This window comes from Epinephelus lanceolatus, chromosome 5 (genome assembly GCF_041903045.1).
Source record: "Epinephelus lanceolatus isolate andai-2023 chromosome 5, ASM4190304v1, whole genome shotgun sequence".
NCBI lineage: Eukaryota > Metazoa > Chordata > Actinopteri > Perciformes > Serranidae > Epinephelus > Epinephelus lanceolatus.
Window position 1 is genome coordinate 43310964 of NC_135738.1, and position 26436 is coordinate 43337399.

General features: G+C 40.0%; 1 protein-coding gene across 2 annotated transcripts in view; it reads right to left on the reverse strand.

The window, feature by feature from the left end:
- The window catches only part of galnt18a (UDP-N-acetyl-alpha-D-galactosamine:polypeptide N-acetylgalactosaminyltransferase 18a), a 303599-nt gene that overhangs the window by 71897 nt on the left and 205266 nt on the right, over window positions 1-26436 (reverse strand). For both annotated transcript variants that reach the window (XM_033635588.2, XM_078168258.1), the window contains exons 6-8: window positions 18840-18954; window positions 3472-3657; window positions 1397-1534 (exon numbers count right to left, since the gene is read on the reverse strand). In XM_033635588.2, coding sequence (XP_033491479.2) covers window positions 1397-1534; window positions 3472-3657; window positions 18840-18954 — 439 coding nt within the window. The remainder of the gene's footprint in view (window positions 1-1396; window positions 1535-3471; window positions 3658-18839; window positions 18955-26436) is intronic.

The following is a 26436-nucleotide window of genomic DNA, read 5'->3' on the forward strand; positions in this document are numbered from 1 at the left end:
GAATTCTTGAGTTATGGCCATAAACATTTTTTTCTGTGGTCACACTGACCTTGACCTTTGACAACATTATTCTAATCAATTTATTCTTCAGTCCAAGTGGATATCTGTGCCAAATTTGAGGAAATTCCCCTGAGGCCTTCTTAAAATATAATATTTACAAATTGAGCCTAGCGCAAGGTCAAAGTGGCCTTGGCCTTTGAGTTCCAAATTCTAATAAGTTCATCCTTGAGACTAAGTAGATGTTTGTGCCAAATTTGAAGAAATTCCTTCAAGATTTTCTTGAGATACTGTGCTCACGAGAATGCAATGGACATGGTCACAATGGCCTTTGACCACCAAATCCTAATCAGCTTATCCTTGACCCAATGTGGATGTTTGTGCCAACTTTGAAGAGGTTCTCTCGAGGTGCTATTGAGAAATCATGTTCACAAAAATGAGACAGATGCAAGGTCACAGTGACCTTGACCTTACTGACTGATGAATTGGTTCATCCTTGGCTTGAAGTTCGTGCCATATTTGGAGAAATTCCTTCAGGGCATTCTTGAGATATTGCGTTCACAAGAATGACATAGACAAGGTCACAGTGACCTTGACATTTGACCTATGACTATCAAAACTAATAACTTCATCCTTGAGTGACTGTGGACATTTGTGCCAAATTTGACGATATTCCCGTGAGGCGTTATTAAGATATCATGTTCAAGAGAATGGGTAGGATGCACGTTTGACAACCCTATGCCATAATGCTTCTGACATTGGCTATCACAGGCACGAAGGCATAAAAAAAAACCCATAAAAAGTAAAAAAAAAATATTTCGACACAAGTAGAAGTGTAGTTTCAACATGAAGGAAAAATAGGGCAATAGCAACATTCAAAAATATGAGAGCAAAGTTTTATCTAAAATAAAACAAAAAACCTTAATTGTGGGAGCACACAATTAAGGGTCTTTGAAAAATGTTTTTGCCTTTTGGCTGAAGTGTGACAAGAGAAAAGACAAATGAAAATATGTTCACACATATTTAAAACTCCTTGCTGGCAAGCTGCCACAACAAAGGCAAATTAATTTTTGAAGTTCAAGGACTGTCTTGTTCCTGTTTCATTATGAATTCAAATAGTGGTGAATATTTTTTGTTCTGCTCTGAGGAGTTTCTGTATGTGTATCAACCAGTGGGGACTGAGTGGGGAAGTGTATGGTGTAGTGTTTCTCAAACTGTGAGCTGGCATCCAGATTTTGTGGACTTATTCCCGTGGGCTGCAATATCAGATGAACAGCAGTGTACTTTAATTTACAAGCAATTTATGTTTCAGCATAATGATAAATGAATTTACTTAAATCAAGGATGCAGACAGGATATGTTTAGGAAGCCTAAGAACTAAAGAAAAAACTGAACTCACCACTCCGTAAGCAATGGTGTTGCTGTAGGATCGGAGCTCAGGGTAGATGTTGGAGAGGAACCAGCTGAAAGGTCGACAATGGAGTCTGGACCGCAGGGCTTTTCGCTCAGAGATGTCCCCAATGTCTATTCCTGAATTCTAGAGAGAGAGAAAATGCAAGTTTTTGAGTTTTTATTACAGGTATTTGACCTTTAATCTAATCTCTAGCAACCCAATAAGTACAATAAGCTTCACTTCCCAATCTCTAATGTTCCAAGAAATCAAAAATAACAAGTCCAGAATTCTAGGCCTCAGGGTTCTGTCAGCACTGTTGCGTCCTAAGAATGACTCAAAGCTCGAAATAACAACTGAGCAGGAAGACAGCAAAGCATGTTTAAAGAGCAAACACAGAGAGAAAGGAGTGGATGTCATTCAGTGAAGAGAGGCTGAACCAAGGACATTTTAAAAAGTTTTTAGATTTTACTCAGGACCTCAGGTTTTGGGCGAGTGCTGACAAATCTAATCAGAAATGAATGAATGAATAAATAAACATTTGATTACCATCTCTCTGTATAAAAGACCACATTGTTGTTTTGCAAGGCACAAGTAAGTCTCAAGTCTTTGCACTCAAGTCCCAGGTCAAGACTGATAGGTCCCAAGTCCAAACTTTGGGTTTAGAGTCCTAAAGAAGTCATAGTATAGTTCTCACCAAATCTAATGACAATTCATCATTATCAAACAGCTAGAATTAGTGCCCCATGGTCATATGCCTGCACAAACCAGTCAAGCTGAAGTTACGGTTAACATCCACGCCTGTGAAAACTTGATGATGAGTCCTTCATTGATGAGTCCAAGTGGATGATTATGCCAAATTTGAAGAAATTCCCTCAAGGTGTTCTTGAGATATCACATTTACAAGATAATATTGCGTGATGAGTGATCTTGGACCACCATAATCCAATCAACTCATCATTAAGTCCAAGTGGAGCCAAATTGCAATTTGAGCCAAATTTAAAAAAAATCCCTAAAGGTGTTCTTGAGATATCACTTTCATGAGAATGAGACAGACAAGGTCACAATGATCTTGACCTTAGACCACTGAATTTTAAACAGTTTATCCTTGACCAAATGTGGACGTTTGTGCCAAATTTGAAGAAATACCCTCAAGGTGTTGAGGTTTACGTTGAGATATTGCATTCACGAGAATGAGACAGCTTCAAGTTCACAGTAACCTTTGACCACCAAAATCTAATCGGTTCATCATTGAGTCCAAGTGGATGCTTGAGCCAAATTTTAAAAAGAGAATCCCCTCAAGGTATTCTTGAGATATCATGTTCACAAGATGCACACAAGGTCACAATGACCTTGACCTTTGACTATCATAATCGAATCAATTCATCATTTAGTCCAAGTGGATGTTGGAGCCAAAATTGAAAAAAAAAACCCCACCCTAAACATGTTTTTAAGATACTGCATTCACGAGCTGCAAGGTCACAGTGACCCTTGGACCACCAAGATCTAATCAGTTCATCATTGAGTCCAAGTGGACATTTGAGCCATATTAAAAAAAAAAAAGAAAGAAAGAAAGAAAGAAAGAAGATGAGACAAACAAGGTCACAATGACCTTGACCTTTGACTACCAGAATGTAATCAGTTTATCTTGTAGTGCAAGTGGACGTTTGTGCCAAATTTGAAGAAAGACCCTCAAGGCGTTCTTGAGATATTGCGTTAATGAGAATCCAGCCATGGCTATTGCCACCGTGGAGGCATACATGTTTTTTTTTTTTGCATAAACAAGCTTGATGTAAGATGTTGTGTCACCATGTGTGATTTTCAACCAGCACATAGAGCACTTTTTATATATATTTTTAAGTCAAAAGGCTTGTTTGTGAATTTTGGTTTAGTACTCCATGTATCAGTCTAACTACCGTGTATACTGCATGTGGCTGTATGCACCGGACCGTGGCATACTGTGACAGTTGAGCACAAATACAACAACCGTTACAGCCCAAACACAATTACACCCACACACCCCTCCCACACACAGTTACCAATCAGTGTCAAACTCCCAACACACACATGTACTGTCTGTTTACCTGTAGTGGAACATTCCAGGCCATGTAGACGTGATTCTTGTACTGGTCCATCCAGACCTCAGCCACCCGCAGAGCATTACGACGCACGTGGGCTGTCAGATTCTCTGTGTAGGGTTTGTGGGCACGCTCGATGTGTGCAATCCTCGAACAGGGCAGGACCTCCACGCTGCCACCACACTGCCACACCTTTGTTACATACACACACAAACACACACATTAGTGACTGCAGGGACCCTAAATAAAGATATGGATATTTTCAGTACCTGCCAACTACATGCCAGTTAAACTTCTATCCTCTGAACAGGGGATTTAATCCTTGCTGGGACTGAGCCTGCTTGATAGAATAAGTGTGAATGAAAGGTCTCACAGCAACACACTGTGTATGCCCACCCGGATGAATGCTACTTTCTTTCTTTCATTCTTTCATTCTTTCTTTCTTTCCCCTGATTTGCAGTTTGTTGAAAATGGGAGCTGTCATGTATCCACACAGGCCTAGCTAGCTTCATGACAGGCTCAAGAAATATGAAATAATATTCAGATTTGGTTCCCCATGAATGCAACACAAGTGTGCAGTCCTCTAGGATGCTTTGACAGTTGTGTCTTTATTTTATTTTTTTGTATAGATTTTAGTTGGACAATGTTTAAGATATATAAACATGGGCATGTCATAGGTAAATGAGCTCCATGTGTGGCCAAGTGAAAGTGACCAGATGCCATTATTGTCTTAAAGTTATTTCCACTGAAACTTAAGGTGTTTTCATCTTTCCCTCTTCAGCTGACATCTCTGCATTCATTTCTAACTCTTCAGCTGACAGTTCCACTGCTTTCACTTCACTCACACTTCAAGTGACTCTTCCAGCCCAATTTATCCCCCTTTGGAGATTTCAACACTTTGCAGTGCTTCAACTGAGCCTTCAACCTACAGTTACAGTTGGTATCTTTTTTAGCAAAGATGACAAAATGTTGTTTTTTAAAATAATTGTCACTCTATCCTGAAAGCAGTATGAGACAGATAATCTGTGGAAAAAAATCATGCTCCTCTGCCCCCTAATAGTGCTCTAATACCATTTGCAAGAATTACGAAATCATCCAGCCAGAGCAGAGTCTCTAGTCATGTTAATCAAAGCTCATAAACTGCAGTCAGACTGTCAAACTAGGCAGCTCAAATGTGAATCAATATTTTGTTACTGCATTGTCTCTTTCTCACCTACAATGCTATTTTTTTTATTAATATATTTATGAAAGGGTGTAGCACATGGTCAAACAGCAGTATCAGTACAACAATGAATGTCAGTTTTTTCTTTTTCTCAAACACAATAATGATGATTACAATAATAATGTATATACAAAGTACCGTACATCCTAATGGACAAGAGTCGGACCAAGAACAGAAAAATGACCAAAACCAACAAAATATGTGTTGTACGTTTGACAGATGCAATCATACCAATCATGTTAAACCACCAAAAAGGGAAACACAATTTAAAAGAGAATTACAACTAAAAAAAAAAATTAGAAAAAAAAAAATAAATAAATAAAAAGGAAGAAAGGAAAAAAAAGAGGATGGGGCCGGGTCCATCAGTTGGGAGACAGGGATTGAAGAGAGTTAAAAAATGTAAGAAAGGACTGCCACTTAAATGTGATCAGATTTACCTCTGATTGAGTGTTTAGTCTTCTCTAGCTTTAGAAAGGACATGATATCACTGAGCCACTGAGTGCTGGAGGGAGCTGTAGTAGACTTCCAGTGGAGAAGAAGATGGCATCTTGCCAGTAAAGAAGTAAAAGCTAGAACTACTAATTGTTGGGGGGTGTATCGGTTATAGTCCTTGGGAAACCCAAAAATGGCAATATGGGGAGAGACATTTATAGTTATTAAGAGAATTTTTGACATAGTATGGAAGTAGTCCTGCCAAAAACAGGACAATCATGGACAAGAAAAAACGTGGGATAAATAACAGGGTGAGGCACTGCATTTGTCACAATTGTCGGTGATATTAGAGTAGATATGAGACAATCAAGCTTTGGAGAAGTGGAGTGTGATTAGATGGAGTGATTTTATTAAGGGCAGCATCCCACAAGGAATCGTCCAAATTCAACCCAAGTTCACACTCCCAAGCGACCTTAACATCAGTAGCAGGTGTACTGTCGTAGGAGAGGAGAATGCCATAAATCTTTGAAAGTAGTGACTTTTGAAAGGGGTCAAAACAGTGAAACTCATCCAACAGTTGACTCAGGGGTAGAGAAGGAAAGGAAGGAAACAAGGATTTTATGCAATGTCTAATTTGAAAGTAGCAGAAGAGATGACAAGGTGGGAGGTGAAACTCACTTGAAAAGTCTGCAAAGCTAGAAAAAATACCATCCTTATACAGGTCTTTAAAAACTTTCAGGCCTTTATCATGTCATACAGAGAAGGTGGGGAATTTTTACCCGATTTTGACCAGCTGGATCTGGATGAGCCATTTGAATTTGATGACCACCCGTATTTATTTGAACACGGAGTACACAGACGCAGAACTCATTGAAACTGAAGAGCGGACGAGGAGAGAGAGGGAGCAGCAACAGGCAGAGGAACATGTCCGAATCCAGCTAAAGGTAAACACAGACGTTCATTTCTCCTTTCCGTTATGTTGTTGGATAATTATACTAACAATCCGAGCCTATCTGTGTGAATAAAATGCACTTTTAGTGGACGCATTTTGACGTTGTTTGATGCTGTCTGAGTGCCCTATTAGTTAATATAACGCGCGCTCACAGGCTGCAGGCAGGTCAGCCCTAGCTTGGTACTGGAGAAATGTCAAAAATTGAACATCCTATCATTCATTTAGACAAAAGTAGATCGGAAAATAGGGTCCAGGTTGAAAAAAACATTAGCTCCCCTTTAAATTCAAAATGTAGCATAGTGTGTTACCACCCAAAATAAACTGTTTATTGTTTTTTACTTTTTCATTCATCCACATCCCACCACCTCCGCCACTGCGTCAGCAGAAAAAATTCCCCTAGGGTTTAGGTGTCTTGTCATGTCATTATGGGCGACATTATAGAGGTGCCAATAATCAGCAAATTGAGGTGATGCTGTACTATGTGTTAGTATGTTTTTATTCATATACCTACAATGTCTACAACGTACCCTGCTCTGCTTTTGTGTCTCAAGGCTGCTTGAAAGCAGTGGGGAACCGAAGTTGGACTCCGGTTTGCTTTTGCCTCATTCCAGTGATCACCACATCTGGATAATGTGGTCAAAGGTGCGTAAGCATGTTGGATGTTTTTCCATTCACATTCTCTACTACGGAGCAGCCACGCCAACCGCCCCCCTTCTTATGTTAAACTCTCTCCGGTGCTGTTGTAGCTGACCAGCACACCAGGAACCAGCAGGTGGGTCTTCTAGCTCGGTGTATTAATTTGCGCTCGTCATAGTGACAGGCTCACATGCAATCCGTTTGCTTATCTGATGTCAGCAATTGTTTATTGTGTTTGATATGATAGGCCCACAAATATTGATCCCTATGTCATAATTAATCAGACTGTGATTCTTTGTCTGCCTGCACATCCCTGTGTCCAAGGTTATTTGCTTATTAAAAAAACATCTAGGCTATTGTACTTTACATCACAATAGTGTTATTACAATGTGGTAACCCCTGCATGTGAATGCACAACGTATCCTCACAAAACGGTTCATATAATATCCTTCAAAAATGCACACACAATAGTTTGTATGATATCCTACGAATTACTGTAGCGTACCAAGTACAGTAATGCATTAACATAAAGTTACAATGATTAGGTTTAGGCAAGTAATGTTACTGTGGTTAGGTTTAGGATAATAAACATGGTGAGGACGTACCATAAAATTACTCAAAATTTCACACAGTTGTGAACATACATCCACCAGGGAAAGTCTGGATTTTTGTGACCCATCCACCACCCTAACCTGCCTCCTTACAAGACCACTTGAGAGTGCTTCCTTGTTCACCCCTGTCAGTGCACTGGTCACTTGATCAAAGCCTTTCAAAATATGTGGGCTATGTACCAGTTTAGGGTGTTTTAATTAACTGCTATTAGATAACATGGCACTCTTCTTACTACCTTTTATTAGTAACTTATTACTTTAAAATGAAGGTAAATAGTAAAATGTAATACATTATATTCTGAAAGTAACTTGGTCAAAACTAATCATTTCTGGCTCGAGGTGCAGTGTTCTCTCACACTTCTTGAACTACAATATGCTCAAAGTTTTTCTTCTTTTTCTTTAGAGTTTTTGCCCAATGATTTCAAAACTAAACTGTCTATCCCAGCTTGCAGTCAGCACTTACACTTGTAACACTTGAAATTCAGTCGTTTTCTACTCTTTCACAAAAACACAGCAACTTTCTTCAGCTCTTATATTTTACCTGCCATTTCAGAATCTTTCACCATCTGTGTTTCAACCACCACTTCAACATCTGATTGTGGAAACTACTTTAAATATTTCAACTGCAAATTTTCAGCAAGGAGCAGATGTCAATTTTCTCCAGAAAATATAGCCTTTTCTAGTAGCCACTAAATTCCATGATATCACTGCTCAAAATTCTGCATCGGGCACCTTAGGAGCTCAGTGTACCTACGAGACAAGTGCTGGAATGCTGAATGCTGATTTGAAAACAAACACCTGCTCTCTCTATTCCAGTCACTCACTTTGTTTGTGTGTTTGCACTATAATCCCTCCTAGCGGCCAGCCTCTTTCCCTGTATCCTCTCAAAGCAAAGAGCTACTGCAAAACAACAGAAAAACTGTACCACTGGCCCAGCGCCCAGGCAGGAGCACAAACTAGAGCCAAATTCTAAGATAATACACGCTTCCCTCAGAAATACCTCAACGTTCTCTATAAAGGATTTACAGCACAGGGTTAGAGTATGAGGAGCTATTCTTTGAGCATAACAATCTATGTCTGAGCATGTGGGTGTGCACAGCGAGATAGAGAATGAGACGAGAAAAAGCGGACAGTGAGGAGAAAGAGAAAGAGGAGATTTCAGAGTGTGAAACATAAAACAGAGAAGGTGAAGGGATAAAGGCAAAGAGAGATAAAATGGAAAGTATGGAGAGAAGATAAAGAAAGTGAAAAAAGGGGAGAGAGAATAACAGCTTCTTATCATCTTGAGTCGTCCTCTCCAAAAGCCTTTACTTTTTAGGGCCCAAACACTGAAAGCAGCGCAAGGTATACCCTAAACCCGACAACAAGTCAGCCATTTTGAATTTACTGTGCAAATGGCAATATCATTTCATGAAAATCCAAACTTTAACAAATGTTCATGGTTATGGTCTCAAGATTGTACTGACCAAATTTTAGGTTGATCTGATTCATTCTTTAAGAGCAGTTCCCTAAATTACATTCCCTGGCAAAAATACACTAAAATTGTACAGTAAATTAAGAATAGCCGATAACCTGTTGGATTTAGGGTATACCTCACCCTATGTGTGTTTATGACATTTCCTGGCGCTGTACTTTTCTTTTCCTACAGAATTAATCAGAAACACTACAAATGTGGTCAATATTGGGAGTTTTCCTGGGACAGTGTTGCGGTGGCAACCATTTTTCTTGTTTCCCCATGAAACAGGAAGTTGTTGTGGCTCAAGTACATTGTAAAATCAACCCCAAATTTGTCATGCTTGGTAAGAGCCCTGGCCTTAAGACATATATGTACCAATATTAAGTTAGAGCATGGATGTATAAAGGTAGCTAAATAGAGCACTGGAGGCAAGGCCCTGTTCATACTTAAGAAAATTGCTCAGTGGGGCATAATGCCAAAAACGTTTGACTTCCTGTATATAAAATTACCCTGTTCATCTGCATCGCTGGGCCCATAGAGGAGGAACAGTAGATATTTTTGCCAGCTGAGCAGCTACCATCAGGTTTAGTCCTCCACTAACTAAATGGAAATAAAATGACTTAATTGTGCGGCTCTTACAGACTTTCAAAATGTTTTCGGACTGAATGGATCAAATCCCTGTAGTAAAACAAGTAATTTCATGGAGGTTGTGATGCTCCAAATTGCCACTAAATGTATCTACTGATTGACAGGTGTCTCTTTCCCTATGTGAGTCCATGGAAAAAAGGTATTGCGAGCCCCATGGCATCACATGATGTTGTTAATGTTAATAGCTTCAAATCCTGGCACTGTTTCTGAGGGCTTGAGATAGAATCATAGCGCCACCTACTGGCAACAGGAAATGACATGTTTTACACTCTGATGTACTCCTTCTACCAGGTTTACCAGATCAAATGAATGTGGTCAGAATAGCAAGACCTTGATAATGCTTTACTCTGAAGATGTTGAGTTTTTGAGGAAGATATAGCTATGGCATGGCAGCCATTTTGCACGTTTTACAGTGAAGCAGGATGTTGTTGTAACTTGAATGTATATAGTCCAATCTGCCCCACGAGTCTCAGCCTAAAAACATCTATATGTCAATATTGACTCATAGTTGTAGCACCACCTCCTGGCAACAGGAAGTCAGCCATATTTGGCAAACTTCATGTGATTTACATGAAATCTTCATTGAGTGGTCTACACTTGAGGTACAGCAACAACATGTAGAATTAGCACACGTTCTCTAGCACCACATGGTACATAGGAAGTGATACAAAATTTGGAATTAGTTATCTTCAGCGCCCCGTACTCGTGGAAATGCACAGCCACCTCAACAGGCATCCGGCCAACAACCCCAGCATGCGGAAAGGTGTGAGGACCCTTTCATGGCTGCTTGCCGCTGTAATTTTGTTTTGTTATCTTCTATCTAAATCAAAAGAATTATCCTGTGGGATAAAACTGGGTAATGTGCCAACTTTTACTCAAAACACATCACGGCGCATCATCGTGACTTTGAGTTGTTGCAATTTATGTTCGTGTGTTGGCATCCAGTTTCTGGAACTTGTGTTTGGCTGATTTGTATGTGTCAGCCAGACAAAACAGAGCTCATTTACATCCCTAATTGTCTCTCAGTCTGTCTTCTTTGGTTTAATGCAGAACAAATCTCACTGGTGGACTTGTGTTTTTAAAAGTTTTAATGAGAAAATGAGAGGCGAAAGGCAACAACAACATGAAGCTGTGAATTATAAATCATGCAGAGGACGACTGCCCGTTGTGATAAAAAAAGATAGCATGAGACAATGAGCATTATATATGCACAATATTACGCCACAGCACAGATGAAGCCCCATAAAAGCAATCTTTATCACAATAGGAGCGTTCAGGCTGGAGATACGGAGCGCCTCTGCAGAAACTGGGAGAAAAAAATCACATCACTGATAACAAAAGGCGCCTGTGTTTGGTGTGAGGGAGATGGAAATAGAACAAACTGGCTGTTTTCTGACTTAAACCTTGGGTTGAACTCATATGATGAATTAGTGAGAGAAAGAGCAATGCCCTTGAGACACGTGTGCAGAACTGATTCTGTCAAAATATCACTGCTGATTTACATAATCATTGATCTGCAAAGGACTCTTTTGCAGTGCAGTCTTATACTTTAGTAAAAAAGTGGAAATATTAACTTTTTTTTGATGTGTTTGTGTCTGTGTGCCTCCGTGGGCTTGTTGGGGTTATATTTGATGTCAGGTTTTGACTTCGAATACCCCTTGGCACCGGTTTTTGCGGAAGAAAAGAAATGTCAACACTCTGGCTGATGTTCTTGCTAACCTTTGATTGCCTTTCAACCGTTCACAAACCTCACACACAGATGGACAAGGGTAAATCTGTTCAGCTCTGGCCGCCGTGAACCAATCGTGAAGTGCGAACAACTGCACAACAAGTTCAACAGTGGCTTTGCAGTGTCTCTCCACTAAAACAAGTTCATTTCAGTTCAGTGTTTGCTGTCATAGCCGCAGAGGGCAAACGATTTGCAGCACTGTGCATGACTCTTGGCCCTCTTTCAGCGCATAGGCTAAAGTGTAATGTGGGCAGGGCTGCCGACAGCTGGTGGGAGCATCAGATGTGGGTCAAAGACACACAGACTGCTGGGCTTGAGGCGGCAATGGTGAATGTCCTCCCGCAGAGAGAGCGTCTGTTCACAGCCTTGCTGCTTATGCTTCGCTGAATAAGCCAATGTCAACAGGTGTTCAAGCAATTTGTCTCTACAGGAGGAGAGGGACTTAAACAGAATAATTATTTGCCAAAAGAGCTTTATATTAGAGAATCACCTCTCTGCACTTTGCAAAGGCACTGATGGTCACTGCCCAGCGAGGAGCTAAGGAGAAAGCCATTACTGGACTTGTTATACTTGACTGTAGAGGTCTGACATTCAAGGCTCCTATGGAGAAAGTCAAGGCCCTGCACAAGAGCTTTTTATGAGCCAGAGACAGACACATTACTGCCAATGACACACAATGTGCAGAAACAATGGGGCATTTGAAGCCTTTGGCAGATGTAGTCATTTATATTCATGACATCATATACTGTTTATGATATCAGGTCAAAGCCATTTTAAAGGGGATATTTAGTGTGCCATAACTCATGTTATCAGTATCCTTTGCTTGTTTGAACTCTGCCAGCTCCTGCAGTCACTCAAACATGACTGAACCAAACTGCTTCCTACTCACTTTCACTGCTTTCACACTGAGGGCTTAACCAGGGTTGAACCAGTGTTGATCTAGTGTTTGAAAGGGTTAACCCACATTAACCAACTCAGCTCTGCGACCCAGGTCAAAAGGTGGGTCAGACAAGGGTCAATTTTAATGTGAAGAGTTATGTATCCTGGGTGAGTCTGTTGTTGCATGCATTGTGTCTTTTCAAAATATACTTCCTGTTTTCACAGGAAATGTACAGAAAATACAGTTTCTTACAACATCAGTAAAACACCTCGTATTCACGTTTATGCCCTTGAGCAACAAACTTGCTTGTTTCAAGCTCGTGTTCAGTTACGATTTGAACAACATGGGGATATGGCAAGACTCCGAGGTGCCAGAAAGCCTGGCTGTCCATGGTGTGGAGAAAATTAAATGAAGTGGTGTTAGGTGATTGGACTGGCAGTACTATGATCTGTGCAACAGTATTTCAGAGTCACTGCTGCATTGAGTCTTTTTTTTGTTTTGTCTCAAGAGGAAATTCATTCATGCACAATCCACAGGCAATCATCTTAGATGCAGTGTGTGTGTAATGCAGGTGAATTTGTTCTCACTGGGGACAAATAAAGCTGTTTACAGGACCTGTGAAACGATATGGCTTGCATTAAGCATTTTCAAAGCAGTAACCAAAGTGTGTTGATTATTAAGTACTGTACATGTAAATCTGTACTGTCCTTACTGAAAGAAAAAAATGTTTGGCATACGTTGCAAAACATGCACGCGCACACACACACACACACGCAAAAAGCTACTGCAGAATCATACCCTCCAAACCCATCTTCTGCTGATGGTTGTGATTTAATTTTGAAAATGAAATGTTATGTTTGTATGGAGCCCCTAAAGTCCCCAAAAAAGAGATATGAGATACTAACTCAAGTGCATGAGATAGTATCTTGTGCACACGAGATAAGTTAAATCGAGCGCGCGAGATAAACGTGCGCTCGACATACAATTATTTCCCACGCTGAAAGCTCAGACAGGTACCATGGCTGTGTACTATTTATAGGCTGTGTACTATTTATCCAGCGCATCCACTTGAATATGAAACTGTATTTTGTGAATACAAACTATATGCTGATGTTGTAAATAGTACAGGCTATAAACAGTAAGCAACATCTAAAATGATCCTCACTAATAACAAATAATGAATTATAATGTAGCCTAATAAATCTATACAGTGCGACCACTAGATGAGTGCCGGCTGCTGTCCAGTCCAGTACACAAGACACACTGGTCTCTGTGAGCTCGTACACCATCTCCAGGTAGAACAATTACAGTAAAACACTTGTGGATATTTTAGTCTTATGTCCATGGACATCAGAGCACGCACGCTTATCAATGATTAAGGATTTGATTTGAAGTTATTTTATAATAACATGCAGCTATAAGAGAACTAGAATGTTTTGTTAAGAGAATGGAACTTTGATAACTAAATCAAGCCATTTAAGGAACAATATAACCCTGTCTGCAGGGATGAAAGGACCGCATGATAGGGTCAAATGCATCATGTGCATAATTAACCACAAAACAAGCAAATACTTCATCTTAATGACATATAACACTCATTATGCTTCAGCTGAATCTTCTAAGCAAATGACCATGTTGAATTGAAATTAGTTTATCACGTCAAATGTCCGAAATTGTATGAAATTGCTCCAATGCGCTAAACCAGTCTTTGTGCATAATCACACAGCCTGATATGCCCTGCAAACACCGTGGGCCTATTTTCTGAAAGCACAGAGCAAAGAAATGTCTTTTTTTTCTCCCCTGGTCTGCTGTCAGCAGGAGCGGGGATTTCAGCACCACGGACAGCGTGCATACAAAGACCTGACAAGTGTCTCCTTTAAATGTGTTTGCTGCTAGCGAAATTATACATAGCCTAATAAATGAAGACAGTGACATATTTTCAATAAAAAACAATGAGTTGAACGTTCATTTCAAGCTTTTGTAGTACAACGAATTTCAGAATTGTGCGAGTGACGGAGAGCGGGCGGCAGTATTTGATGCAGGAAACTCGATATGGACTTGAAAATCAATTTCAGAGTGGGGGGGTTTCGGAATGGAGGGCTGTCCCCTGTTGGAACATTGTGTGCGCACAGCCCTTCACCACCTGGATCCTAAAATAAACACCTGTTTTATTACATAATCATGCTTCCGTGTTGCGCCATTCAAATAACAAGAATTGCGGTTTAATACTCTTAATTATAACAGCCAGCTTATTTTCTTAACAAAACATTCTAGTTCTCTTATAACTGCATGTTATTATAAAATAACTTCAACTCAAATCCTTAATCATTGATAAGTGTGCGTGTTTCCCCCGTCCCTCCCAACAAAAATCCAAGATAGTATCTCGTGCGCACAAGATAGGTTTTTTTTTTTCTTTTTTGGGGACTTTAGAGGCTCTGTATGTTTGAAATAAAGTGATCAAAAATATCATGGGCCAAACCAGTTAAGCTGTTTAATATTCCTGTGTTTAATATTGTGATGTACTAATATACTGCACAATGAGAAATTCAAGTACAAAACATAAGTTCTGGTGGCATACAGCTATCAAACAAAGGCAGTGTTTCACTTTTTGTAAGGGTAGGTTCACTTAAGAAAAACTCATCACATTTAAGCCCAGGTCAAACCAAAGATTCACGACAAGACAAGTTGAAACAGGAAATTACTTTCTTACGTTCTAAAAACCTGCCAGCACATCCTGTGCTAATTTGCATTTACATTTATTTTTTAATTAAAGTTCCAAATTGAAATATGAAATATTTTAAATAAATATATATTACTTCCAATTTCAAAAACTTCTCATTAGGGTTTTGTAAAGACTGTGGAACTGAAGTGTCATGAAACGAAAGTTCCAGACCCTGGAAAAAACTCCCTCCTGTAAAGGGGAGGATGTCCCCCCTCAAAAACAATAGGGAACAGTTTGTTAGGGTCGTACTTTCACAGCTCATTCAAATTTATTTCTGGCTGATGATCAGTGAGCACCGAGCAGTGAGTCACAGCCATGAGAGAACATTCTGTTTGTGGGAAAAAAAAAGTTAACGTCTGCCAAAAAAGTTGCTTGATTTGATGATAAAAAAAAGAAAATTGCTAGAGGGGTCTTTAAAGTTGCCAAATATAGAGAAAAAGTGCTTAGTTGATAACACTGCTTCCATGCCCTCATTCCAAACTTTATCTGACCTCCATTTGGCCATCACTGTTCTCAGAACAAGCTGTCCTGTCAACATCAGCATGGCTCCTCAGGGTCATTACAGATATGGTCACTGACTTCACACCATATGGAAAGTGGGAGATTTGTGTGATTTGACTGGCTGCCTATGAAGATTACACATCACTAAGTGCCAAAGAAAAAAGAAAATGACTCAGAGCAGGTCCAGTGCCAACATTCAGTGCCAATGCAGGAAGCTCTTTATGCATTAAGGCTGCTTGTAAGGGTGTGGAGGTCAGGGCTGTGCTGCACTAGTCTTATTCTAACCATACCTTACCATAATATAATTGTCATAACAACAGTTCTTTCCCCAATCTTACCATACCATACTGTCATGTGCACAACCGAAGCTGTGTCATTGGTGTGTGAGTGAGTGTAAACAGGTGAATGTGGCATACAGTGTAAAAACACTGAGTGGTTGGAAAACTAGAAAACTAAAAAGGCACTATACTTTCAGCTATACACAGAGAGTTTGAAAAACATTGGTGTTGAATGGTCTACTTTATGTTTTTGGCTGACAATAAGACGAAAAAAAATCATAGGAGTAGATTGTTTTATTTGTTTCATTAGATGGACAAGTGATGGACATCAAAAATGCTCCAGAAATACTTCAACAAATGCTGCCAAGGTTGAAAATGACAAGTCTTGCCATCAATCTGTCCACACCATGGCCAGGGATAGTATTTCGAAGTTTGGAGGCAGAGTGGATAGGGCAGTATAGGTTTAAAATCTCTCCAGATCATACAACCAGTGTACATGTGCCCTAAGCTGCAGTTCCTTCAATGGACACTAGATGCTGGGCCAGAGAAAAATCTGGCGGTATTGAGGCCAGGAGGTCCCATTTGAATTACAAAATCAGTAAAAAAACAAGAATTACCATGTTGCAGTTGTATGCCTCCGTCAACCAGTGAAGTTGCAATTCAACTTCCATGTCTGTCCAGACTCATATAATATATGGCGTGAAGACACTGAAGGAATTTAATAAAAGGTATTCAGTGTTTTTTTGTTGTTGTTGTTGAAACATAGATGCTTCAAACACATCTTCAACCTGCAGCAGAGATCTAAACACTTAGCACAGTTTCAAGGTGGGCACCAAAGATTTGCGTCACCAGCTCAGTATCAGTTCAGTGACCAAATGTCTTCCCTTTTGTTTCTTAGTTATGGTGTTGAATAATGGCCAGAAAAGTGTTTTGGCAGTACATTATGATATCACAGTCCAGTTGTCCTTTGACCTTTTGGAGATAAAATAACTTTGTCATTTTATCCTTTTATTAGACATTATTATTAGACATCTGTGTGAAAATTTGTCATACTTAGTGTAGAATTATTGAGTTATGGCCAACAACATGTTTTGTGCAGTAACAGTGACCTTTGATCACCAAATACTATCAGTTCATTGTTGAGTCCAAGTGGGCATTCGTGCCAAATTTGAGGAAACTCCCTCAAGGTGGTGTTGAGATATCATGTTCATGAGAATGAGACGGATGCACGGTCACAGTGTCCTTGACCCTTGACCAAATTGCCTTTGGTCACAGCTATCACCAACATGGAGGCATAAAATTGTCACAAGAACAGGTCACAATATCTAATTTCTCTATTTTCAGTATCAATATTGCAGCGGTATTAGGAGTAAAATACTAAATTTGGAAAGGGTGTTTGCTAGACTTTGGTTTCTAAATCACAAATATATGAAGCTCTAGTATTTGCTTCTAGCTTGTTTCACCATAGCTCAGTACAAGCTTCATCCTCCATTGCCTCAATTGGGGTCTTCTGGTTCATCTTCTTCTATTTTTTCCCAGTTTATTGATAAATATAGTTTGAATGTCTTTTATTGGACACTGGATAGAATTGGAATCATTGTTTGGGAGTTGGGTAATGATCAGCACCTCATAACTGGACACAAGAAGAGAAAGGTCAATGACAGTGTGGCTGCATTGCAGAATGAGTTTTTCTTTTTGAGGACAGAGGGCACAGTACAGTGATCACTCAGCCATTTCTCTTCAAGTTCTCCTGGCATTGATTGTCCACAGCTGTCCACTAAATCTGATCCTGACATGGTCAAGCCTGAGAGAGTTATACATTTTTCAGTTTGATGCGTTCTTAGCCCAGTGACTCAGAACAGTGTCAGTCAGGCCTGGGCTGATAATCACACCTGTACTGTGAATCACTCTGCGCTAAGCCTGAGTCAACAGTTTCCCTCAGATGTCCCCTGTGTCCGTTCGTGCTCAGAGCTGTTCCAACAGTTGCATCCTTTTGGGACTGCTTTGCAATCTCAAGAGGGTGGTGCTTTTGCAGAGCCCTCTGCCTCTAGAGACCAGATCAGAGATGAAATCCCTGCAGTGATTGCTAATAACTGCAACTAAGTTTGCTAAAAAGGATCTAAATACCTGTTAATACCATTTACTGCCAGAGACCAAAATTTACATTTAGCATAATGAAATATATATCACATTATGTAAAAAAAAGACTAAAATTACCGCCTAGTGGATGTATGCCTCCACTGACCAGTCAAGTTGCAGTTACAGTATACATCCATGTCTGTGAAAAAAATGGATGCTTAACACTTCTTCTTCAGCCTGGCAGTGAAAATCTATTCCATTTATACAGTACATATCCACAGTTTTTTTTAAGATGGATACCTAAGATTAGTGTCACAAATTCACTGTCTGACCAAATGTCTCCCCTTCTTTTCCTGAGTTATGGTGTTGAGAAATGGCCAGAAAAGTATTTTTGCAGAACATTATGATGTCACAGTGAAGTTGACCTTTGACCTTTTGGATATAAAATGTCAACACTTCACCAATTTATCTTATTGGACATTTGTGTGAAATGTTGTCATAATTAGCATATGAATTCTTGAGGTAACATGACTTGTGATTCCACGGTAACCTTGACCTTTGAAGTGGATATTTGTGCCAAATTCGAAGAAATTCCCTTAAGGCATTCTTGAAATATCACATTCAAGAGAATGAGACAAATGTGAGGTCACAGTGACCTTGACCTATGGCCACCATTCATCATTCATCATTGAGACCAAGTAGATATTTATGCCAAATCTTAAGAAATTTCCTCAAGGCATCTAGATAGATATTGTGTTTACAAGAATAGGATGGATGGAAGGATGGACAGACAGACAGACAACTTGAAACATAATATATTCAGCCATGGCTTTAGCTGGCACGGAGGCTTAAAAACTAATTTTGAAGGTAATTCTATTACATGAAATCACAATTTTATCTGGCGTTTGTTACATTATTAGTAATGAGCTCAGTTTGCTTGAGTCAGAGTGAATGAATAATGTGAATGACTGATAAAGCTCCCATTCTGTCAAAGGAAAGGTCACGCTTCTTTTTCTGTATGCTTGACATGCCTGCTATTCAGGATATTTCAATTTGGATGGTGACAATAGTTAACGTCTCTGTGGTGTACAGGGCACAAATTACACTGTTACAGATATTCTATATATATATTGTACAGGGCTGTAGCTGGGATGTAGAAATATATTGTACTTCATGGAGTTTGTGGGGCTGTGTAGCTAATAAGATACCAGTTCTCAAGGCAACTCACCCTGATGCCAAGCTCCACGTTTTCTCCACCATAAATCTCCATGCCTTCATCTAGCAAGCCAATCTCCTCAAAGTACTTCCTATCGACCACAAAGCAGCCAATCAGAGCTGGGCTCCTGGAATAGAAGATAAAAAAGGGGAAAAGAGAGAAGGTCAGTGAAAAGAAAGATGTAAAAACTAGAATAACTGCCTCGCAGTTGTATGCCTCCATGACCCATCAAGTTGCAGTTACAGTTTACATCCACGTCTGTGAAAACATGGAGGCTTCACAAACATCTTCAACCCTGCAGCACAGAAGATCTATACAGTCAGCACAGTTTCAAGGTGGACACCCAAGATTAGTGTCACCAATTCACTATCTGACCAAATGTCTCCCCTTCTGTTCCTGAGATATGACGCTGAGTAATGGCCAAAAAAGTTTTTGGGAGAATATTATGATGTCACAGTGAAGATGACCCTTTGGGTATATAATGTTGTCACTTCATCATTCTATCTTAATAGACATTTGTGTGAAATTTTGTCATAATTAGTGTAGAAATTCCTGAATTATGGCCAAAAACATGTTCTGTGAGATCACAGTTACCTTGGCTTTTGACCTTCAACCACCAAATTCTAATCATTTCATTCTTGAGTTCCAGTGGACATTTGTCCCAAATTTGAGGAATTTCTCTCAAGGCCCTCTTGAGATATCATGTTCACCAAATAAGACAAACGCTATCTCAAAGTGAACTTTGACCATTGATCACCAAATTCTGATCAGTTCATTGTTGAGTCCAAGTAGATGTTTGTACCACATTTCAAGAAATTCCCTAAAGGTGCTCTTGAGATATCACGTTCACGAGAATGAGACAGATTAAAGGTCCTGGTGAATTGGAACTCTGAAATTTTACCACCAAAATCTAATCAATTAATCCTTGAGTACAAGTGGACGTTTGTGCAAAATTTGAAGAAATTACTTTGAGGGGATCTTGAGATATCGCATTCAGAAGACTGAGACACACAAGGCCAAAATAACTTTGACCATTGACCTATCACCACCAAAATCAAATCCGTTCATGTTTACATTCAAGTGAATGTTTGTGCAAAATTAGAATAAGAAATCACATTCACGAGAATGGGACAAACGGATAGATGGACATACAGACTGGTGAACAACCTTAAAACATAATGATCGCTACAGTTACCATTGGCTTGAAGGCATAACATTTTTTGTATTTAGCCAAACATATAGCAATTTGGGAGTTTAAATACAAAATGTTCTTTAAGAAACACACAAGCACAGTACTAAACCACAATTAGCCCCACACTGAGCACCAAGGCCCTAAAGATGTTTTTTTTTTTTTAAAGTATGCTGCACATTTGATTTTTTGATCTTTCCATAGACCTTTCATCCAGTGCATTATACATGATCCAGCTGTCAAAACGATGCTTTTCACCTAACACAACAAATTCAGAACCTTTTGAGGAAACAGATCTTTCATCAACATCAAACTGAATCAACAACAGTTAAAAATAACTCTTATTAGTATTCATGCTGTCAGTCCCACACATCTTCTCTTATCAAAATGAAATACAGCAGCACTACAAAAACAACTTGTTTTGGTGAATTTCTCCTCCCTGTGGAGACACACTGGCAAACTCCCAGAGAACACTGAAACCCAAAATGCTAATAGAGACAAAGCCCTCCCACTACTGGCTATCAACACATCCTTTTCTCTACAGCCTCCACATAACAGCACAATGAAACCGCTATTCAGATATCACATATCGGAGCTATGTATTTTGATACTGCTCAGTCTCAACAGTATCATTTTTATAGTGCAGTATATTGAGAACATGCCAAAAAGAGCTACGATGATATGTAATTTCACATACAGCTTCACATGTTGTTTGCTTCATGACACATAATGTCCAAATAAAGAGTCTTTATTAATGTTTTCATCTTTTTACCTAAGACACAGGTGTACTGCCCTACACTGAGCCAAGAAGCTACAGTGTACTGCTTAGTAATGTTTTAAGTAGATAGTAAGTGGCTGGTTAGCATAGCATGTTGCATCAAAGTTATAGATGTGCAATAAAGGTGTTAAGTTCCTGCCTGTTAGCCCGAGGGCCAAACTTTTAATCAGATATTTCCACACTGTGCCTCTGCTTTGCTCCTCTCAGCTCAGACCCAACAGTGGCTGCAGAGTCTGTGGAAATGTTGGCTTTAAATAATCACCCTGAACAAACACTCTCTCTTTAATCATGTTGAGGTCACAAATGGGGCTAGCTAACCTGGAGAAATTTAAATGTGTTGAGCCCCATTCAGACTACATCTATTTCTGTAGGAGAAGTAAGGGGATTTTAATATTACATGCACTGGTCAGTGTTTTCGATGTAGTGCATGTGTGGATAATTCTTTACCACCACCTCACTAATAATTACCGCTGCAATTACCTCCAGTTTTGTAGTAAACTCCCTGGTCCTTAAATCCCATCTGGACAAACATCCTTGAATTTTGGATCTCTGACTTTTTTCCTCAGAAAGAGCTACATGTTCTTTTATATTTTAGCAAACCGGCACGATTAGAAGTATGCCTTTCTAGCTATTTGTTCTTGTTAACAATGTACCCATGAATGTACAGACAATGAAATCAGGTCGACAATGTTTTAAATGTCTGACAACATTAGAATTTTGTGTTTTGGGGACATTAATACTGATGTTCTGTTCTCTGCACCTTACGACTAAATGCCGGTATTCTACATCAAGATAATATTGGTGTGAGATGTCTGGAAGACATTGGATTTTGGTTATTTCACACAACTTAAAACCAACATAATATCAACATAATATGTGGTCAGTATTCTATGTCACATTCACATTGGCTTTAGACGTTGTCCTGACATTAAATTGTGGTCACCAGACATCACAACCTATTCAACCACATATCAACTTCTAGCCATGTTGGTGGCCAGCTGAGAAGTGTAAGTCACACCTGAATGATACATGTTGTGTTTCACATCTGTGTGTTAAGATCTGACTGAGTTAAGACTCCAAAGGAGGATGACACCAAATCCTTACCTTATGCCTCTCTCTCCCTGCCCTCTCTTCAGCTCTCCTCTAATGCATCTATTGTTTTTTCAAACCACTTAAGATGAAGCCACACCCACTTCTGCATGACAAAAGCGGGCTGATAGATATAGATGTTCAGGCCTGACAAGTGGCTGCCAGCCTGCTCTTATCCAGTGCCACTGAAAAAGACTGCTGCTTGATAGAGCATCTATGGATATACCCCATGGTCCCTCTGCCTCACTCCCTACTGCTCAAAGACTACAAAGCCAGACAGTTTGTTTTATCGATGGAGAGTCGAGGGCAGTCCAGCCACTAGAGATCTGTCTTCACAAAATATGACACTTACAGAATCAGAATCAGAAAAGCTTTATTGTCTGTCGTGACAGAAAATCGTCTTAGACGTTACTCATACAACTAACAACACAACACAGAAACACACAATTCCTAAAAACCTAGTGGGATATATAGTGGCGACCTGATGGTAGTAGCTGGAAGGACTTGTGCAGGGGGTGAGTGGGATCTGCTGTGATGAGGTTGGCTTTCCGTGTGACTTCTTAGGTATGAAGTTCTGATAATGGAGTCTGAGTTTTGCCAGTTATTTTACTTGCTTGGTTGATGATCCGGGAAAGGTTTGATTTATTCTTGACAGAGATGGAGCTGAACCAGGATGTGATGTTGAAAGTGAGGACCAATTCAATGAGTGACTTGTAAATGGCTGTTAAAATGTCCTTCCTCACATCAAAGCTCCTGAGCTTCCTTAGTAGGAACAGGCGTTGTTGTGCCTTCTTATAGACAGAGTCACTGTGCTGGGAGAAGGACACCAGGTTGTCCACCATTATGCCCAGGTATTTAAATGCCTCTACCTGCTCCACTGCCTGTCCCTGCAGCTTCAGGGGCTCAAAAAGAGGGTGGGTAAGATCAGGTGCTCGCCTTCCTGCACAGCATAGCTCCTTTGTCTTGGAGATGTTAAGTTCCAAGGAGCTCTCCCTAATGCAGGACATCAGGGTGTCCACCTGCTGGTGGTATGCAGACAAAGAGTTTGCATCCTTAATGTGGGCCACCGAGGCCATATCATCTGCATATTTAAAAAGGGACATGCCATTGTTATTGCAGGTTATATTATTTGTGTAGATGGAAAATAAAATGGGGGATAAAACACAGCCCTGCGCGAGTGCAGTGTTTAAAATCATGTTTCTGGATTTAAAACCACTGACCACCACATGCTGAGGCCAGTCCTGTAGGAAGATCTTTATCCATAAGATGAGTGCTGGATTGACCTGCAGTCCCACAAGGTGGCTGCAGAGGGTGTGTGGGTCAACTGTATTAAAAGCCGAGGAAAAGTCCATAAATAAAATCTGTGTGTGAGGGTGGGGGGGGGTCTAGGTGTTTACTCACTGTGTCCAGGAGAGTCAGACAGGCATCCTCCACCCCCCGCTTTGCCTTGTAGGCAAACTGGAGGCCATCAAGATCATCTGCCACCATGGCTGTTAGGAGGTCACTCACCACCCTCTCCATACACTTACAAAGTATGGATGTAAGTGCCACGGGTCTGAAGTCTTTCATCTCCCTGGCATTGGACTTCTTTGGTATGGGTACAAGTGTGGATTCCTTCCACACCTGAGGAACACAGCTGGAGTCCAGGAGCTGCTGGACGAGCCGAGTGATGACTTCACCCAGCTGAGCAGAACATTCCCTCAGCACCTTACCTTTGAGCCCGTCCGAACCAGAGGCTTTGTTGCTGTTAATGCGGCTCAGTATGGATGTCACCTTGCTTTTATCCACTGCAGTTGGTTGACAGAAGGTGCTGGTGAGGTTCCAGTCATTCTGGTGGGAGGATTCGTTGAATCTGCTGTAGTAGATGTTCAGCTGCTCTGCAAAGGTGGCAGGATCAGAGCACTGGATATGGGCTGGTTTCTGGGCTCTACCCATCATGGTATTGAGTCCTTGCCAAGCCTCCCTTGCATTGCCATTGGTGAATTTTTCCTCCACTTTGTTTTTATAGTGAAGTTTGGCCAGCCTGGTCATCCTTCTCAACTCACTATTTAATTCTCTGACTCTGTGTGTGTCTCCCTGTAGGAATGCTGCATTTTTGTTATTCAGACAGTGTTTCATGTCTTATGTGACCCAAGGTTTGTTGTTTGGGTACAGCTTGACCTGTTTTGATGGTATGACAGTGTCCACACAGAAAGTTAAATAGGAGGAGATAGAATCTGTCAGCAGGTTTAGGTCCCCATCACAGCCCTTGAAAAATACATCCCAATTTGTGATCTCCATACAGCCCCTTAACATCTCAATGGTGTCATTGTTCCAAACCTTAACGTGTTTTGTTTGTATACTGTCTGTCTTCAGTTTTTGCCTGTATTTTGGAAGCAGCAGAATGACATTATGATCTGAGCAACCGAGTGGTGGGCGGGGCTTTGAAACGTAGGCACCCGTTATGTTACCAAAGCACAGGTCTAACGTTTTATCAAGTCTAGTGGGTGATGAAACGTACTGTTCCAGGTTTGGGAGTAAGGTGGTGACATCACATCTGTTAAAATCCCCTAGCAGGAACACAGGCTGATCACTGCTGCGATTTACAGCTTTGTTGTAACAATCTGCAATGCGTTCTGCTGCAAATGCGTTATCAGGGCCAGGGACGTATGCTAAAATAACTGATTTGTGTAAACTCCCGTGATAGGTGATTCTTCCTGGGTCCGCTGTTGTAGACCAGTTTACAGATACTGGCTCCAGGAGGGCGATCAGGATCCATAAACTTGCCAAAAGTCATACTTGTTGTGGTAGTTACCACACTTGGTAACCTGTGTTTTGTTTAAACAAAACACATAGATACATAAAGGAGGTAGGAAGTCATCGAAACCCATGCCTCTAAGGAGGGTGATGTGCCACTGATAAACTCAAGCTGTGCTGTTTTACAAGGTGCCATGCATGCTGCAGCTAGTACAACTTGCAGCACTAGCAGCCAATCATCTGGCCTTGGCGGAAATGGTTGTGGTTTCATCTAAAGGGGGCTGGAAAAACTATTGATGCCTCCTGCTTTGTCCTGTGAAATGTCCAAATCAATTACGAACCACATCCTGTAATTACTCAGTGGTTAAAAATCATTTGGAACAATTAGTTCAATCACCAAAGAACACACTAAATATTTCAATCCCAGCTCCCCCTCTAATGTTAATCCTGTCTGAATGGGGCATTAGACTGTGAAATATAAATCAACCATTTTTGCTTTTCAAAACCTAAAACAAATGATGCTGCTGACATGAAGATTTCATGCTTACAGTGCATGAAAAACAATTTAGTATTATTAAGAGGTATTAGCCACAGTGAGCTACAGAGGAGTGCAGATCCTTTCTGAACAGAGTCATATGTGACAAAGTCCGGGAGTAAAAATGTAAAAATACAATAGTTTATACTATACTTTAGTGGTGCAAACTCCCTGTGTATGTAACTAATTTTTTTCCTCAATTAATCAGGAAGAATAGAATACACATATTTACTTAAGAAATGTGTAACTTTTCCCCAAAAACTTTCTTAAAGTGATAATGACAATACTCCAAAGCGGCCCTTGTGAGTAAATCCAGTGACTAATTACAATTGACAAAAGTGCTTAAGAAGATAAAGAAATAAATAATTGGAAGAATTCATCTTCCTCCATTACAATATTGAGCAGCATACATCCTCTTATCCTTGTTTAAATCTATAAACACTGCATCATTGATTTGCTAATGCTTGCCATGAATGACAACAACAGACGTATAATCCTCCTGCAGATATTGGTGAGTGGGCACTTTTGCTCTCTTTGTGGGGCTGTTTTTCACTTGTACACTGTGCAGTGTGTCTGTGGGTCTAAGGCTCTGGGTTTCCTCCACCAGGAAATCTGAACTTCATTTCCTGCATTCTGGTGAATTTTAATGCGCCATCTTTGGTGGAAATGTCTTTATTTATGTTAAGGAAAAGACAAAATTCAGGCAGCAGGTGACAATTCAAAATATAACAATATTATGGAAAATATTGCAGTAAGGCTCCCAGGCATTCTATATTGCTTTCAAATATGTATTCTCCTGTAGCATCTTTCTTTTTATGTTATCTCAGCCACGTCAACAAACGTAGGAGCCCCTTTTGTATTACCTTCACAGTAAATTACTGTTCATTTGTACAGCAAATTGGTATGAAATAACAGCTGTATACTGTGATCTCACAGTAGTTATGCCTGTATATTACTGTGATTTAGCAGTATGCTGCTGGAAATTATATTTAATTGTAACCTCATAGTTAAAGCCCAATACATTACTGAATGTACTGAGTGGTATATTCCTGTAAATTACTGAATTTAACTGTAACTTCAGTTTTTGTACATTTGATTACTGTGATTTAGCAATATGCTCCTGTAGAATTACTGTATTTCACTGTGTTCTCAGTTAAACTCCATGTATTACTTAAATATCACAATAAAAGCCTGTGAGTGATTGTAATGCAATTTATTTTGAAATACACTTGTATATTATAACTTGTGCAGTGCAGATTCATTCTCATTTGGCATTTTGCCT